This window comes from Ruditapes philippinarum, unplaced genomic scaffold, assembly GCF_026571515.1.
Source record: "Ruditapes philippinarum isolate M1 unplaced genomic scaffold, ASM2657151v2 ctg252_1_1_1_1, whole genome shotgun sequence".
Taxonomy (NCBI): Eukaryota; Metazoa; Mollusca; class Bivalvia; order Venerida; family Veneridae; genus Ruditapes; species Ruditapes philippinarum.
The window spans coordinates 166,636-181,307 of NW_026859757.1; the positions used below are offsets into that span (position 1 = coordinate 166,636).

The 14,672-nt window shown below is 31.3% G+C and overlaps 4 protein-coding genes across 6 annotated transcripts in view; 2 read left to right on the forward strand and 2 right to left on the reverse strand.

Annotated features, from left to right (window-relative positions):
• Nucleotides 1-1,174: 1,174 nt before the first annotated feature.
• LOC132757823 (uncharacterized) lies at nt 1,175-2,678 on the reverse strand. The gene is made up of 4 exons (XM_060749264.1): nt 2,559-2,678; nt 2,165-2,254; nt 1,584-1,685; nt 1,175-1,322 (listed from the first exon to the last, which is right to left on the reverse strand). Exons 1-4 carry the CDS (start codon nt 2,604-2,606, stop codon nt 1,203-1,205), a joined length of 360 nt encoding a protein of 119 aa, XP_060605247.1. The 5' UTR covers nt 2,607-2,678; the 3' UTR covers nt 1,175-1,202.
• Nucleotides 2,679-4,012: 1,334 nt separating this feature from the next.
• Nucleotides 4,013-5,955, forward strand: LOC132757824 (uncharacterized). Its single transcript, XM_060749265.1, has 4 exons — nt 4,013-4,174; nt 4,825-4,911; nt 5,323-5,424; nt 5,803-5,955. Exons 1-4 carry the CDS (start codon nt 4,118-4,120, stop codon nt 5,920-5,922), a joined length of 366 nt encoding a protein of 121 aa, XP_060605248.1. The 5' UTR covers nt 4,013-4,117; the 3' UTR covers nt 5,923-5,955.
• Nucleotides 5,956-9,161: 3,206 nt separating this feature from the next.
• On the forward strand, nt 9,162-10,954 carry LOC132757825 (uncharacterized). Its single transcript, XM_060749266.1, has 4 exons — nt 9,162-9,323; nt 9,778-9,864; nt 10,127-10,228; nt 10,802-10,954. The coding sequence occupies exons 1-4, from the start codon at nt 9,267-9,269 to the stop codon at nt 10,919-10,921; spliced, it is 366 nt and encodes a 121-aa protein (XP_060605249.1). The 5' UTR covers nt 9,162-9,266; the 3' UTR covers nt 10,922-10,954.
• Nucleotides 10,955-12,644: 1,690 nt separating this feature from the next.
• LOC132757811 (radial spoke head 10 homolog B-like) overlaps nt 12,645-14,672 on the reverse strand; it is a 30,836-nt gene continuing 28,808 nt past the window's right edge. For 2 of the 3 annotated variants that reach the window (XM_060749225.1, XM_060749228.1), the window contains exons 19-20: nt 14,329-14,391; nt 12,645-13,009 (exon numbers count right to left, since the gene is read on the reverse strand). In XM_060749225.1, the coding sequence (XP_060605208.1) occupies nt 12,759-13,009; nt 14,329-14,391 (314 nt within the window). In that variant the 3' untranslated portion in view covers nt 12,645-12,758. The remainder of the gene's footprint in view (nt 13,010-14,328; nt 14,392-14,672) is intronic. The other variant, XM_060749227.1, reaches the window with a different exon arrangement.

A 14,672-nucleotide genomic window follows, 5' to 3' on the forward strand; every position in this document is an offset into this window, starting at 1 on the left:
GTTTATGAAGAAAATTCGTAAAGGCTTTTTTAAATATTAGTTAAAAGTGAATAGCATGCCCAAATACATACAGAAAATCACCTAACCATTGGGAAATAGCACCCGAGAAATTTGCTTATGTATTTACATATAATCATTGTAGCCGCTCGGAAACTCGGTGAATTTTTGGAACACTCCAGCAATTTGTGCCATTATGTAACGTCATCGTTTTGGGAGCAGCAATCATTATTATTGTAAAATAAACTATAAACATGCATCGTCCAAACTAATGATATCGAGGGAGGAATTCTGTTGACATTGACTTAAAATAAGATTTGTTTAATCACGCTAGTTCATGAACCTTATCAAGCACTTGCAAAGAAAGTTATTGATGGTGTTTCTATCACTTGAAATATTTATAAATTATGAACAGACGACCATATCAATGCTTGCACCTACTTTTTAAACTATGAGTATGAAATTTCATTTCTTCATTGAAATTTTTATTACAAAAGCATGTGCGGCAAATTTGAAGCTGTCGAGCCCTTTTCGACGAATCGTATGCTTTTCACCTTATAGTGCATACCGATTTTCTGTTTGCAATTTACAGAGTGCCACTTTGATACTCTATTTGAAAGGATCCCTACAGGGTGTGACTACTCGCCACTTAACACAATTTGAAGATTTTCAGCAAGAGAGTGAAACAAAAGGAGATTGGCATCACCATGTATTGCTTGATGTCAGACTCATGTTAAGTTTTCTTGATCAATATATTCTCAATAAAATGACATGACAATATTCCTATTTGATCTGTTTGCTACACGAAACAACTTGTTAAGTAATTTTACCCTAGAAAGTGTTGTTTTTGTTGTATAATGTTGTATTTCATTTTAAAGATGATCAAATACAAATCTATCATTTCTGCCGCTGTCCATGACGTCCTTGAGATATTTGCTGACAAGGGTTAAGTAACTTTTCCACCTATACCGTAAACATACCTGATGCCGTGCAATAAAAAGAATCCTTGTGTGTTTTTTGTTTTGTTTCAAACGATTGAATCTAGGACCACATTGTAACGTAATGTATTTCTTTCATCATTAAATGTTAATCTGCAAACCTACACACACCTTTAGTTAAAGAACTAACGTTTTGTCTTGTGTAGTTTGAAATGGCATTAGAAAAGAAGAAAGATATATTTTATTCACATGTATTTATTGAAGTATTTAGTGAACAATATAGAAACTATCCGCGTGTCTTCCACATCCGTGTTGAATACTTGAGGCAAGAACAACTTTAGGTACAACTGTGTATAATGCGTCTTTTATATCACCTAAAACCTTCAGCTGAAAATCAGAATTCCAAATTATTATACCTGCTCGCAATGAATGATGAATGAAATATGCGGATCTAAACTGAATGTGAGCAAAATAAATCTACAATTATGTGTAATTTCTGTGCAAAAGGAGTGACATAGGCGCAATCAAATCACAATAATTGAACACTTGACAACTTGTTTACTCATGGGAAAATTTTTTGAGTTTTAACAAAATGAAATAGTAGGTAGAAATAGTATGTAAAATAACGAATATCCATATAACATATACCTCAATAGCCCGGAGACCGTCGTCTGTATGAACACCTTGTAGTTGTTTGTGGGTGAGAGTCCATATGTAACACTTTGTATCAACCATCACAAGCATCAATTGCTGCAAATATTCATTAAATACAACTTTCATAAACACGTAACTTATAAACGTTTGCACTGTATTTCTAAAGTGGCCAAATATTTCCAAAGTTTAAATAAAAGATATGCTTAACTGACACATGTAGACAGAAAGCAATACAATTTAAGTTACATTAATTTCATTATAACATTACTATGATGATTTGCACAATTCACTAATTTTATTTAAATGATATAAGAACTTATGATGACTGTAATATATATACCTGTATTTATTTATATGTCTCTGTAATCAAACATCTTTTTCGGTGAGATTCATGTACAAGACAAACACTTACCCCTTGTAAGCTTGAATTTGCATACACTGTCAATATGAGTCGTCAATCGTCGTAATTTGTTCTATATCATCCTTCATTTACATTAATAATTATTCCTCAATTTGTTGTTAATTATTGGTATTGATTTAAACGCAAAATGGAAATTCGTTAATGATTTACTCACTGAAGCTCCATCATAATGGAAGGAAAAACTTTCCATTTCTGTGTGCTCATGATGTTGGTGTGGTGCTGGCGTCGTGGTCTCACCATTCACCTGTTTAAAATAAATTGAGAAATATGGCTGAAAGATTTGTCCGATCAAGTCAGTCTGATGGTCAGTCTAAGGTACATTCATTTAACTTTTAACATACTTAATAAGGTGGAAATGAACGTTTTAAAATAGCCAGCTGTAAATACATGTATACATTTGTCGTCATTGGCAATGGTTTCAATACATAATAATTCAGTACATTCAAATTATTTTTGATATTTTTTTTAACTTTCAGTGCGACTTAACAGGCATAACAACAGAATATGATATAATTTTATGTAAGTGAATACTTTGTAAAATAACATACCAGGTAGGTAAAAGACAGGACAATACAAAGCGAAAACAAGCCAGCCATTTTCAACAATCTAAAGATATCTGTGAATGACCCTCTACACACTATGTGAACTATGATGGGTCATTCTTTATCGCTGCAATAATTTTAATGTTTAAAGGTACTGGCACGATTCCTTAACAAATAATAGATCATACATGTCGGAAATCTTGAACTTTTATATTTGAATTAAGATGGTGTTCAATCTATAAAAGATGCTAGATTTGTGCAATGGTTAGTTATACATGAGTGTCTAGGAGTTCAATATGATAAGTCGCACTTGATCGAGTGTTTAGGAGTTCAATATCAAAATGAATCAGTTATGCCACCAAAAACGTTCAAATATAGTGAAATATAAGCCTATACCTTTAGTCACAATTGTTCACATTTATCAAGAATTATTATGGAACAAAATTCAGAAATGTACTTATCAACTTATGACGGTGTGTCATAACGTGATCTGTCGGTATTTTAGTTTCTATATTTAGTCACTAAACATGGATATAGTTTATGAAACAAACTGGAATTCACGAACAAGATATTTTAAACTTTAATTACATGTACAATTTTTCTAATTGACCATTTGAACCGGTAAAGGACGAGCCGCGCATGATCATCACAAGTTACGTGTATCACAAAAGCAGTTCCACATAATCATATATAGGCTAATACAACTACAAATTAGATATAGTAAAACAAACGTATGCATACAATATTTAAAAATTCGTAAATAAAAAAAGTAAATATGATGAAGGGGCTGAACAGAATGCAGTTTAAAATTTTAGTTTTAAAGAATCTATATTGTTTTATTCTGGTCCTTCGGGATTATTGAACTAGTGTTAAAGATTCTACTTAAGACGGTCCTGGGGGTGTCATAAAATATTGTTGTTTTATTGATTCCGAGGGATCAACCCTTTTATAAATTTTACATAGTTAAATTTGGAAATAATTTTAACATTAAATGGGTTTGTTGACTTCTAGTATACATAATAAAGGCTTCCCTGCAATAAGTTCTTGCCGCGAAGGTTTGAAAATGCAATGAATACTATTTTCTGGACAAAAATTAACAGGTCGATGATTCTTTCCAAAATGCATTACCAAAAGAAACAGTCAACAGTGGTTCTTCTTTTCTTAAAACATTTATTTCAGTTTGTGTATGATAAAAGTTCCAGTTAGTGTCATGGACTAAGAAAAATGAGGTGATTTTATAAACATAATTATATACATATATATAATGTCACTTTAGTGTGGTGTACAACCTCAATAACAACATACAGGATCTTTAAGCTATTCCCCTACACTTGTATTTATATACAACATGGTACTAATTATACCTATTCCATTAAAAGTGTCAGTAATCGGTCAAATTTAGGAACAAGTTGCTTACGATTTTTGATCTCTATTTTGATAAGATTTGACATTTACATCTAGTTTTATAGCGATGAACTACTCCATATCAAATAAAATTCACACTTTCATATTTGACAATTCTTCATAAATAAGTTATTTAATAAAATAAATTCCGTTTATTTAAAATGTGTTTACGGTGGACCTCGTTTCTACTAGTTGCATCATGCCTTACCCTGTCGAAAGTAAGATTTTTTTCCTTTTTATTTCTTTCTTTTAACTGTGATATAAACATAAAAAGATAAAAGTACTGAATGAGGACCGTGTTACAAGACAAAAAGATAATTTAATTAAAACATTGAAACAGTTATAACGATCACGCTGATGACGATGGACATGCCGGCGACGACGATAATGAAAACAGTGATGGTTATGATGATATACCGGTAACCACCATAATGATGATAGTGTAGATGATGGCGACCAGCTGATGACGCTTATATCATTTATGTTGCGGGGCGTCTGTGGCTGAGAAGTAAGTAGAGACGAAAACATCAAACCACTTGTCCCTCATCGCTGTGGGCTCAAAACCCGCCAGAGATTTAGATTCTTTCATGTGAGGACGCTATATCTATCTAGCTAACGAACGTCAATGGTTCTTCTCCGGTGCCAATTCGTGTCTGAAATAATGCACGGAGGGGCACTTGAGGTCTTCCTCTACCAATAAAGCTGGAAACCCTCCATAAGACCTCTACTGTGTTGGTGCAACGTAAAACCCAACCAAAAAAAGGAGAGAAAAAAGGTAATCAGAGTAAAGAGAAAGGATTATGAAAAGAAATGTTGTTTTTGTCGTGGTCGCTATTAATCTTACTTCCGTATAAACTTCTTCATTCAGGCTGCGACTACAATGATGCCTTTCACAACAACACATCATCAGCCGTACGAATTCGAAAATTTTGTATTTCAGTTTGATGGTACAACAGTAAGTCGTTTGAATTTTATTACAAGGAAAATGTATACATTTCATTAGCATTTACATGTAAAAATGGTTATTATCGAAATTTTCTACTTTATAAATGCATTTATAACGCATGTTTCGTCGAGGGTTTTCTTTACATATTGCTCATACTAATTTAGTTCTATATATTATTATAAGTAGAACATAGAACAGAAATTGTATTAGATTTGTATTTATATAAGTAGAATAGTTATATATTTATAATATGGAGAGAAAAAAAGGTCACATTGCTAAGCTACACTCTTTGAAAAACACATATTGACGTTGATGATAACCTGCACATCTTTGCAAATTATCTTCAAATGATGCATCACCAAGACTAGAAGGACGTGTGTTTAACAAAGTAGTACAATCTAAAAACTATTTTAATTCAAGGGAACAATGACAGTCCGATCATCAAACAAGTGTTATATCTGGCAGATTACAACACAAGAGCATCAACAAATTCATACTGACGATGGTCTCAGAAATGTAGAGGTAAGTGCAGTCTTTTATAGCATTTACATAATCTTATGACAAATTCGTGGAAAAATTCTCTTCTCGGTGTCAGATGTGAACACGTGGTAACATGAAAGTTGATAACGATATTAACAAGTTTGATCTCCGGATCAATATTAGGAAAATATGATATAATATACATAAAGAGAAAACTTATTGTGACTTTCTCATTTGGATATCAAGATTATAAGAAATTGCATCGGCGCACAATAAAAAGTTTTAAATACATGGGAAATATAGCCATATAAGAATATATACCGTATGATATTGTCATAGTGGTACATGTAATTTAACACAGCAGTCATGTTTTACGTGTATATTTTTATTGACTGTAACTTGTTTATTTATGTGTTTCAGCTTCGAGTTCTAAAGGAGATGAACAACGCTTACTATACCGTTGTACCAAAGTCAATATTACACCCTACAATACAGTACGCCTGTACGAAACAAGCATCTCATTTTTATCTTGTACATTAAAATATGTATATTAATTAAATGACAGTAAAATTATTTCTAAGTTGTATTACATCTGGTCAATCCTAGTCATGTGATTTGTTATAGACATCAATCTTTTCTCCTCATTTGACACTGAAGGTCGCCGTCATAGCACGTACAGTTCTATAATTTAGTAAGTTCAACAGATTTTAGTTTTCTTTCTTACTTACAGAAATGGTGCGTTCCATGCCATTGTTTTATTAATATCAATAACGTTTACTCGTTTTGGATTTCTTTTCAAGGGTCAAAACTGTCGATTTTGAATCTAAACTTTGTTTTCGTAGTTGTTTCTTAATAACTTGTTGAAATTAGTTTAATCAGCTGCCCGATCACAAAATATCGATAAGTTTAATATCACCTTTCGTATTATTGTAAATTTTTAAAAGCATTTTTTTTCGAAATCGCTTAGCAGGAAATCATGCAATTTAACCAACTCTGAAATTTAGCCTTATCGTGCTCATTACATAGCTTAAAATTAGTCCCATCGCCTTCGCAGATGAAGATAATGATCGGAAATCATATTGTATCATCCCCTCAATAATTTTACGTTTTCTGCTTTATATATTATTGTTACCATTAGATGGTGATATTGAAGATCAATTTCATGTTTGGCATTACAGAAACGAGCAATTACGTGCAATGATATGTTCGTTCTAATTTTGGTCGACAAAATAATCTGTTCAGTTATATCTTCATATTATTGGACAAGAAATTATCCGCACAAATTTCAAATCAATGGAATATAAAATAAAAAAAGTTATTGATGAAAACTTGGTGTTTTATTGTTGTGGCTTTTTAATAATTGGCTCCAACATTCAGATTTTACCAAAAAAAGTGGAGCTTCTTGTCTGTTTTTTATCCAGTGAATGTTTAAAGGCAAACAAAATTGAATCAAAAATATCATAAAAGAATTTTTTAAGTAGTTAGAATTATACCCATAAGAAACGTTGCAATGTGTTCCTTTATGTCATTACTCTTACGTCCACAAAACGACCTGGTCTGTACCCATGATACATAGCAAACCATTTCTTTTACTTAAATGAAACGTCATATTTCAAAGTGTTTGCATGTTCCAACACATTGATCGTAATGTCTGGCATTAGCCTACCTTTTAAGTTGTCAATATCCAGTAACGACTGCCTTTGAAAGCTGAAACATTTACCCCGACAGTATGAAGGTTCAAAAGAACATAAAACCTACATGTGATTAACATGAATATATTGAATCTTAGCTACCGAGGATAAAATATGTCCACTTTATAAATTCAGGGTGGAAACGGAAATACATGTTTCAACACAATGTTCAGCTTTATGAACCATTAAGAAATGCTTTATATAAAAGCCTAAACGAATATGTAATGAACTTATTTTTTAAGTGATGGGCAGAAATGTATTTTGGTACTCAACGACTCTGGCATTGCTATAAAGTTACTGCCAAAATCTGTTATTTTATCCTTCAAGTTCTATACGACACTCTGTATGAATTGTTCTCATGAACTTTTTATATGCCCGAAAAAATTTCGGGCATATCATGATATACCCCCTGGCGTCCGTCCGTTTGTCCGAGCAAACATTTTGGGTTTAGGGGCTATATAACAGTAAAGAAAACAAAAGAGAACAATAGGTTCATTCCGTGATCAAAGGGTTTATGGGCTATAGGCCCTTAAGAAAACAAAGAAAATAACAAAGAAAATAGCCCCTAAACCCAAAATGTTGGAACGTCCGTCAGTCCGTCCGTTAGCATTTTGGTTTCCGGAGCATAACTTAAGTTCCATTTGGCCCACAATATTCAAACTTCATAGGATGATTGTCCATATTGGTTAGAAGACCCCTATTGATTATGGGGTCACAAGGTCAAATTTCAAGGTCACTATTACCTTAAAGCTGAAAAGCTGTAAAATACATGACACCTATTGATTTTTGGGCCCTAAGATCAAAGGTCAGGGTCACAATGACCTTAACAATGAAATTTTGCTTTCTAGGGCATAACACAAGTTCCAGTTAGTGTTCTTACTTCATAGGATGATTGCCTATATTGAATAAAAGATCCATATCTGTATTGGGGTGACAAGGTCAAAGGTCAATATCAAATGATCTTAATATACAACTGTCAAACTGCATAGGATGATCACTTATATTGAGTACATTAATAATATGCCCTAAAAGATTTGCTTATATTATGTTATACCCCTGGCGTCTTTCCGTCCATCCATCATAGCATTTTTATTCACAAGATAACAATTTGATGGTGGTGCTTTGGAAACAGCAACTGTATATATATGAAGGTTCTTCAGGTATAAAGGAGAATTGCTGTTTGAAGGAGGTAATACTTTATTTAATTCTCATGTCCTTATTTTAAAAAAACACATTCGGGCATATAATGCTCCGCCTAGCGGTGCTCTTGTTTTATCTTGTAGGACCTTTACTGTGTATAATGTATAGTAATTTAATAGAGTATCTTATTATTTTTTTTATTTTGAATATTTTTTTTTATTTTGAATAGGGTCTAAAATTGGTGTATATAATCATTGGTAATATCAGTAAATCCATGTTTCATCATTTGTTTTTTTTTTACAATTTTCAATATTTCAATGATTAAATATTTTAAGGAGCATTTTAGATAGAGATTAGCAATGTTGATATACCTTTTATGATGTAAATAGTCTAAGACAACTGACACTTGATTTAACTTTGGCTATATACCAATATTGTACATGTATAAGTCACTCTCCTTTTTCTGTCAGTAAGGTTACGTAACTCCTGTAAAAGACTAGGTTTATTATCCGACTTGTGTATTTTTTAATTTTTTTTTTTTTACTTATAAGACATACAATAAGATGAAAAGTCATTGGTATTTGGTGCATATGCTTTATCATATGCTTTATCAGAGTAAGAATATATTCACATATTATCACTCGTTGTACGCACTAGTAAAATCATTGCAACTTTCACTATAGACAATGGCATATTCACTCAAACTAATGCCCTCTATGATGTGTGCTGCAGTACAACTTTAAGAGTGAACGACTGTACACCTTTAAACTGTTCTGTTTATTCAAATATTATGTATGAAATTAAGTAAGTTTTGAAACAATTAAGTTACTATACACTGCCAAATTTCATTGGCGACATACTTTACTAATACCACTGTTATCTGCATTTAGCCATTCACGTTTTTGATAAAACTAACTGATAAGGGTTCCACTTGCTTTCATATCTTACTTTACCACACAATATATACATATATATTACATACATGTGACAAACATATTTTGTTCTGTTCAAGTTTTTGAATTATAAATCTAGGTAATTAATTATATTGACAAAATGATGACGATATTATTCTCCATCCTGCTTGTGATTGCAACAGCTCAATTAACCGAAGTAAGACGTGCTATATATATGTTTATATATGTGTTTGTTTGCTTGAATGTTGATCATTTTGGTTTTGCATATACATGTACAAAAGAATAAGAAATATATACCTACAATTAACATCATAATTAACCATTAAAATGACATTTAAGATGTTCTGTTATAAATATGAATTAGAAATATATGCAGTATCGTTGGGTCAATTTGTTGGTGAATATCACATCGTATATTCACTGGCTCACAAGTCTATAATTGTCAATTAACTAGTCATTAAAATCTGTTCGAGTGATCGGAACTAAAGCATTTTTAACTAGTAACTGAAAAAATAACAATATTGTTTATCATGATATTTTTCTAAAGCTAAGAAATGTCCGAATAAACGCTGTACTGTTGTTGAAACATCGCCGATATTGTACATCATATTCCACTGATCTAATAATTAGATTATACATGTACTATATAGACTGCAACAACAATGATGCCGATGATGACAACCCATCCAGAGAAAACTGAGTACGAGTCCTTCCAGTTTCAATTTGACGGTACAACTGTAAGTTCAGTTTGTTATTTTCCCCTTCTTTTTTATAATAACGTGATATAGAGTGTGGTACAATGATTTTGGCCGTTCGAAAAATACATAAGCGAACACAATCAAAACTGCTTTATATAGATTCAAAAATATTTGTATATCTCTTAATTGTACATTTTGATTCATAAATTAGCCTGTTAATGAATTAATAGAGCATGCCATATACACATACAAATTATAAATGGTAAGACAGGTGATAAACAAATTATATTTTCTCTATCAGGGAATGCTGGCTGTACGGTCGATGCATAACTGTTACATATGGCAGCTTACAGACAAAGAGCATCAACAAGTTCATACTGACGATGGAATTAGAAATATTGAGGTATAAGTTTGATAGTATATATGCGACATACATGTATGTATCACGTGACTTCATAAATTTGCAGTGTGACATAAGAACGATTGTTACTCCATCATTCTAAAGAAAATTTAATTTTATACACATTATAATATTTTGTATATCTAATAATTTATATGAAGTACAGTGACTGTTTGTATGATGTAATTGAAAGAGTACATTTTACATAGATTAAAAAAGACAATCATTGGCAATGCTCTATAATACTTAATGTCTCAATAAATTTGATGCTTCAATCAGTTTAATGTCATTTAGCGATTTAATAACTTTATTACATAGAAGTTACGTTGCTGCTCGCCATTTTGTGATATTGACCCGATGATGTCCATAAATATAATGACCGTTGTCTATCCCAATAAATCATTTTGGTATATAGTTTACTGTATATATTGTGTAGAGTTTGATTATTTACCTCTTAGAATATGAGCAGTGGGCACAATTTAACTAAAAAATAACTTCCAACAAGGAAGTGACTTCTGCATCTTAGTTTGATTTTTAAAGCAAAAATATACTGTTACTGTATTTTCTTTGTTTCAGTTACGTGTCTTAAAGGAGATCGACAACGCTTATTATACCGTTGTACCAAAAGGAATATTACATCCCGCTATACTGAATGCCTGTACTAGATATTCATCTCATTTTTATCTTGTTCATTAAATATTAATTACAATTAAGATAAGCATGAATACAAATGTCTGTTTAATTGATATCCGTCCCCTATAAATAAATAACATGGCTCAATTCTGGTAACCGGAGAATGCAGCAACCTTTCTCCCTTATTAACGGATAAACATTATATATTGAAATGATAGTTTAAGACAAACCATGGTGTATTGTTGTAAACAATAGAAATGTTCTTTAGAAATAAGGACAATATTCGAAAAGGCCTCTCAAAGCATGACATTGTTGTAAAGTTGTTGCAAATCAAAATAATAGTGGCATGTAGTATAGTCTGACATGTGTGGTATTTATCTACACGTGGTCGCTATCTACTTATTAAATATACTAAATAAACAGCGCATTTATTTATGATCAATGTTTGTCTTGCTGGATGGGAAACGCTTCAAAATGTATGTTTAGCTTTGGTTATATATAGACCTGAAACTACAAGACAGACTACTAATAAACACGTTAATTTTAAATCCACGTTGAGACAAACGACCATTAGATTTAGACCAAATGTCCGAGATCAATTATCTCGGTGAAATTTCGTCTCGATCAAAGCTCGAAGAAGCGGTCCCATGATTATAAATCCGACGCTCTACCTACTGAGCTAACTGGACGTACAATATTTAAGATCCACAAATGGCGTTGGTTAGTGATCTGTAATTCTGACCTTAGAGGATGCTTTAGTTTAGTTTTAGTTTTACCTGATTTCCTTCAGTTTTAATACATATTTTTTTGCAATTTTGCCGTTCACCAATATTACAAATTCCACTTTTCTATAACGTTTAGAAGTTGCGCATTAAAGTCCTTATCAATCTCCTTTTTTACAAATAGGCAGACGTGCCAAATTGTAATGATAGTTCTGGTGTTGAAATATAAGTAAATAGACTTTAGTAACAACAATGATTTATTTTCACTTTTAAGACATTTTCAATCCAAATGTCATTTATACCGACGATAAATAAAATTATGTATAAAGGTTAATTATACAAAACATCAAAATATATCACAGAGAAATAATAAGTACAACCTAAAACATGTAGACAATACATATCCAATATGATAAAATGTCTCAAGGCCTTCATAAATGGTTTTAAAAGTTGGTTGAAAAAGACAACACCTTTAAGTTTTGAAATAGGCAGATTATATTTTTTTTACCAAAAGGACGGAAAATGATCTGCAATGATCAGTCTCTTACATATCAATATTTCTAACTTGTCTGGTTTAAACATAGAAGAACATAACCATTTTACTGCACATTAAACATTTCTACATGTAATATTTCACAAGAAAAAAAGTCGAAGGAAAGTATGTAAGTCAAAATTACAAGTTCTATTTAATACATTCACATACAGAGTCTGTGATTTTAACTTTGTATACTTCTACCACAATAAGTGCTTTAAATGTGTATAACACTATTAAAACATGAATGTAACACAATTATTGTCAGTGACTTACTCCCTGTTGAACAGTTTATATAAGTGGATTTCTATTAGATATATCATACCTTACAGGCACACAGAAAGACTTTTTGCCATTCAGTATAATACTGTAAACTTTACTAATTTCTTTAGTTAAACCTTTATGAATGGTATCACTTTAGTCTAACATATTCTCTACACAAGCTTACAGATTACAGCATGTATGAATCAGAAACAAAATAAGAATAGAGCAAACTTCATCTAAACAAATGTGTTCTATAAGTGCATTATGCTGTTGTTTTTTTTTTAAATAAAAGATGACCAATCTCTATTTCTTGTAACTAAAATATAACATTTTCTTAAAACTGAACTCAGTATATTCAAAGTTCTCTAGGGCCTCATGTTTTCTAGCCCTGTGATTTTTCTTCTATTGTAACTTGACTGGTTTCGACTGGTTCAACAAAAGATTCTGCGCACGATTTGTTCATGGAATCTTTCATTTCTTGTTGCATTCGTTTCTCCACGGCTTGTTTTAAGTGGACCATATTTTGTGCTGCAGGCAAGAATTTCCGCACAAAGAATATGTGAATCTGATGAGTCCAAAAGTTAAACTGTCTGGTGGCTTCATCAAGATCTTCTTCTATCTCTTCTTCTACATCTGTAAATATGTCATTTTATTTTATCATAATGCAATAATGTTCACTGTTTCAGTAGATTTATTATTACTAGTGCTAAAAAACATCAGGATAATTTGAAATCATGAATTTGTATCATTCAAACTAAATTATAAATATATAAGCTTAACTTAAAAAACGATAGTGCCATGAAATATTAATCAAACATGTATAAATTGAAAGGGACATTCTTAAAAATTGATGTTAACTGTTCCTAACTATTGAAAGTGATGTCATTGCGTTAGTAAATTTTGTTTTAATAACAGAAGCAAATGTGTGTTCAGGGTGTTTTCAGAATGTTCTAATATGAAATACCAATAATGTAGCTGAACAGTAAACAGAAAGGCCCAAGAGCATTAGAATTAAAAATTATTATTGTAAAAACCGAAATAACTCAATTGCAGATTCCACAATATATATTGATGTGTATATTAACAAACAAGTCTATAAGTTGTTAAATGCAATCAAAAGTGAAAACTTTAAAACTCAATGGGGAACAATGAAGCCATTAGTGTTTAAACACAGTGTTTTATAAATACACATTTCATATAATGATAAACTGCTTTTATTTTTGGCGCTTATCAATTATCATAAAGTAACGTTTAACCTATATCTATTTTCCAGACAAAAAATAAACAAATGCCAGCTTGAAATAATATTGCAAGTGATGATAATAGTCCTGACCTTAATTTGAATACAAATCAAAAATGTGAACAAGTACTCTTTCAGTTACAAGATACATGTAATTCATAAACATAATCCATATATTTCAGTTATCTCCAAAACAAAAGGAATTCTTTCAATCAGAATTTGACAATATGAGCATACCATGGAGAATGGAAATTGAATGTTAGTAATATCAGCTTGGATTACCTCCCCTCATCATAAATATATTATTTAAATTTTTGTTTCTTCCAAACAGAATTTGACGATATGAACCCCCCACGGAGGATCGAAACTGAATGTTAATAATAGCATGGATAACTTCCCTTTCTTATGATTATTATAATACTTAAACTTTTCACATTATTATTGTATTTTAACAGTTAAAGCCTTTTATAAAGTGCAAGGCCACAGCAGGAGTATATTAATTATAAAATAATCACTGCATCAGATAAATTCAACAATTCAAAGTCATTTGAATTATTTAGTTAACTTCATCTATCATATGTGATATAAAAACTACAAATGTATGTTGAAAAAAAAACAGTTTGATAAACAGACTTGGTAGATTTTATCAAAGACTACACTCAACAAAGAGTGACTATATCTAATGTATCACACACTGTGCATTGATTTGTACCTTTACAGTATACATTATAATGAGATTTCTCATCATCCTCTGGTAGAATTATTTGCACTGGAACTTAATACAAAATACGTTCCAATTTCAGATTTGTTTCATCAAATAACTATTAACATGATTGGTACATGTGCAGAAGCAATTTGGTACACCTGGTTACCTCCCTTTACTCAAATATAAATAATGCTATAGCAAGGGATTAATTAAGCCAATTTAACAAGAGTTATTGATTAAATGAAATACTTATATATTTCTAAATGTACAGGTTTTTATTTGAAGTCTGTTTCTTTTAATCATTATTTTATTATCCATTTACTCTTTGCCTTTGGATGAAAAAAGTCTTA

What these genes read in the sequence shown, in the direction of transcription:
- LOC132757823 (XM_060749264.1), bottom strand. Translation starts at nt 2,606, where the DNA reads ATGGCTGGCTTGTTTTCGCTTTGTATTGTCCTGTCTTTTACCTACCTG. An exon ending in TCCTGTCTTTTACCTACCTG is followed by an intron (nt 2,255 to 2,558) that starts GTATGTTATTTT and finishes TATTTTAAACAG; the next exon opens with GTGAATGGTGAGACCACGAC. An exon ending in TCCATTATGATGGAGCTTCA is followed by an intron (nt 1,686 to 2,164) that starts GTGAGTAAATCA and finishes GAATATTTGCAG; the next exon opens with CAATTGATGCTTGTGATGGT.
- LOC132757824 (XM_060749265.1), top strand. Translation starts at nt 4,118, where the DNA reads ATGTGTTTACGGTGGACCTCGTTTCTACTAGTTGCATCATGCCTTACC. An exon ending in TTCAGTTTGATGGTACAACA is followed by an intron (nt 4,912 to 5,322) that starts GTAAGTCGTTTG and finishes TTTTAATTCAAG; the next exon opens with GGAACAATGACAGTCCGATC. An exon ending in ATGGTCTCAGAAATGTAGAG is followed by an intron (nt 5,425 to 5,802) that starts GTAAGTGCAGTC and finishes TATGTGTTTCAG; the next exon opens with CTTCGAGTTCTAAAGGAGAT.
- LOC132757825 (XM_060749266.1), top strand. Translation starts at nt 9,267, where the DNA reads ATGATGACGATATTATTCTCCATCCTGCTTGTGATTGCAACAGCTCAA. An exon ending in TTCAATTTGACGGTACAACT is followed by an intron (nt 9,865 to 10,126) that starts GTAAGTTCAGTT and finishes TTTCTCTATCAG; the next exon opens with GGAATGCTGGCTGTACGGTC. An exon ending in ATGGAATTAGAAATATTGAG is followed by an intron (nt 10,229 to 10,801) that starts GTATAAGTTTGA and finishes TCTTTGTTTCAG; the next exon opens with TTACGTGTCTTAAAGGAGAT.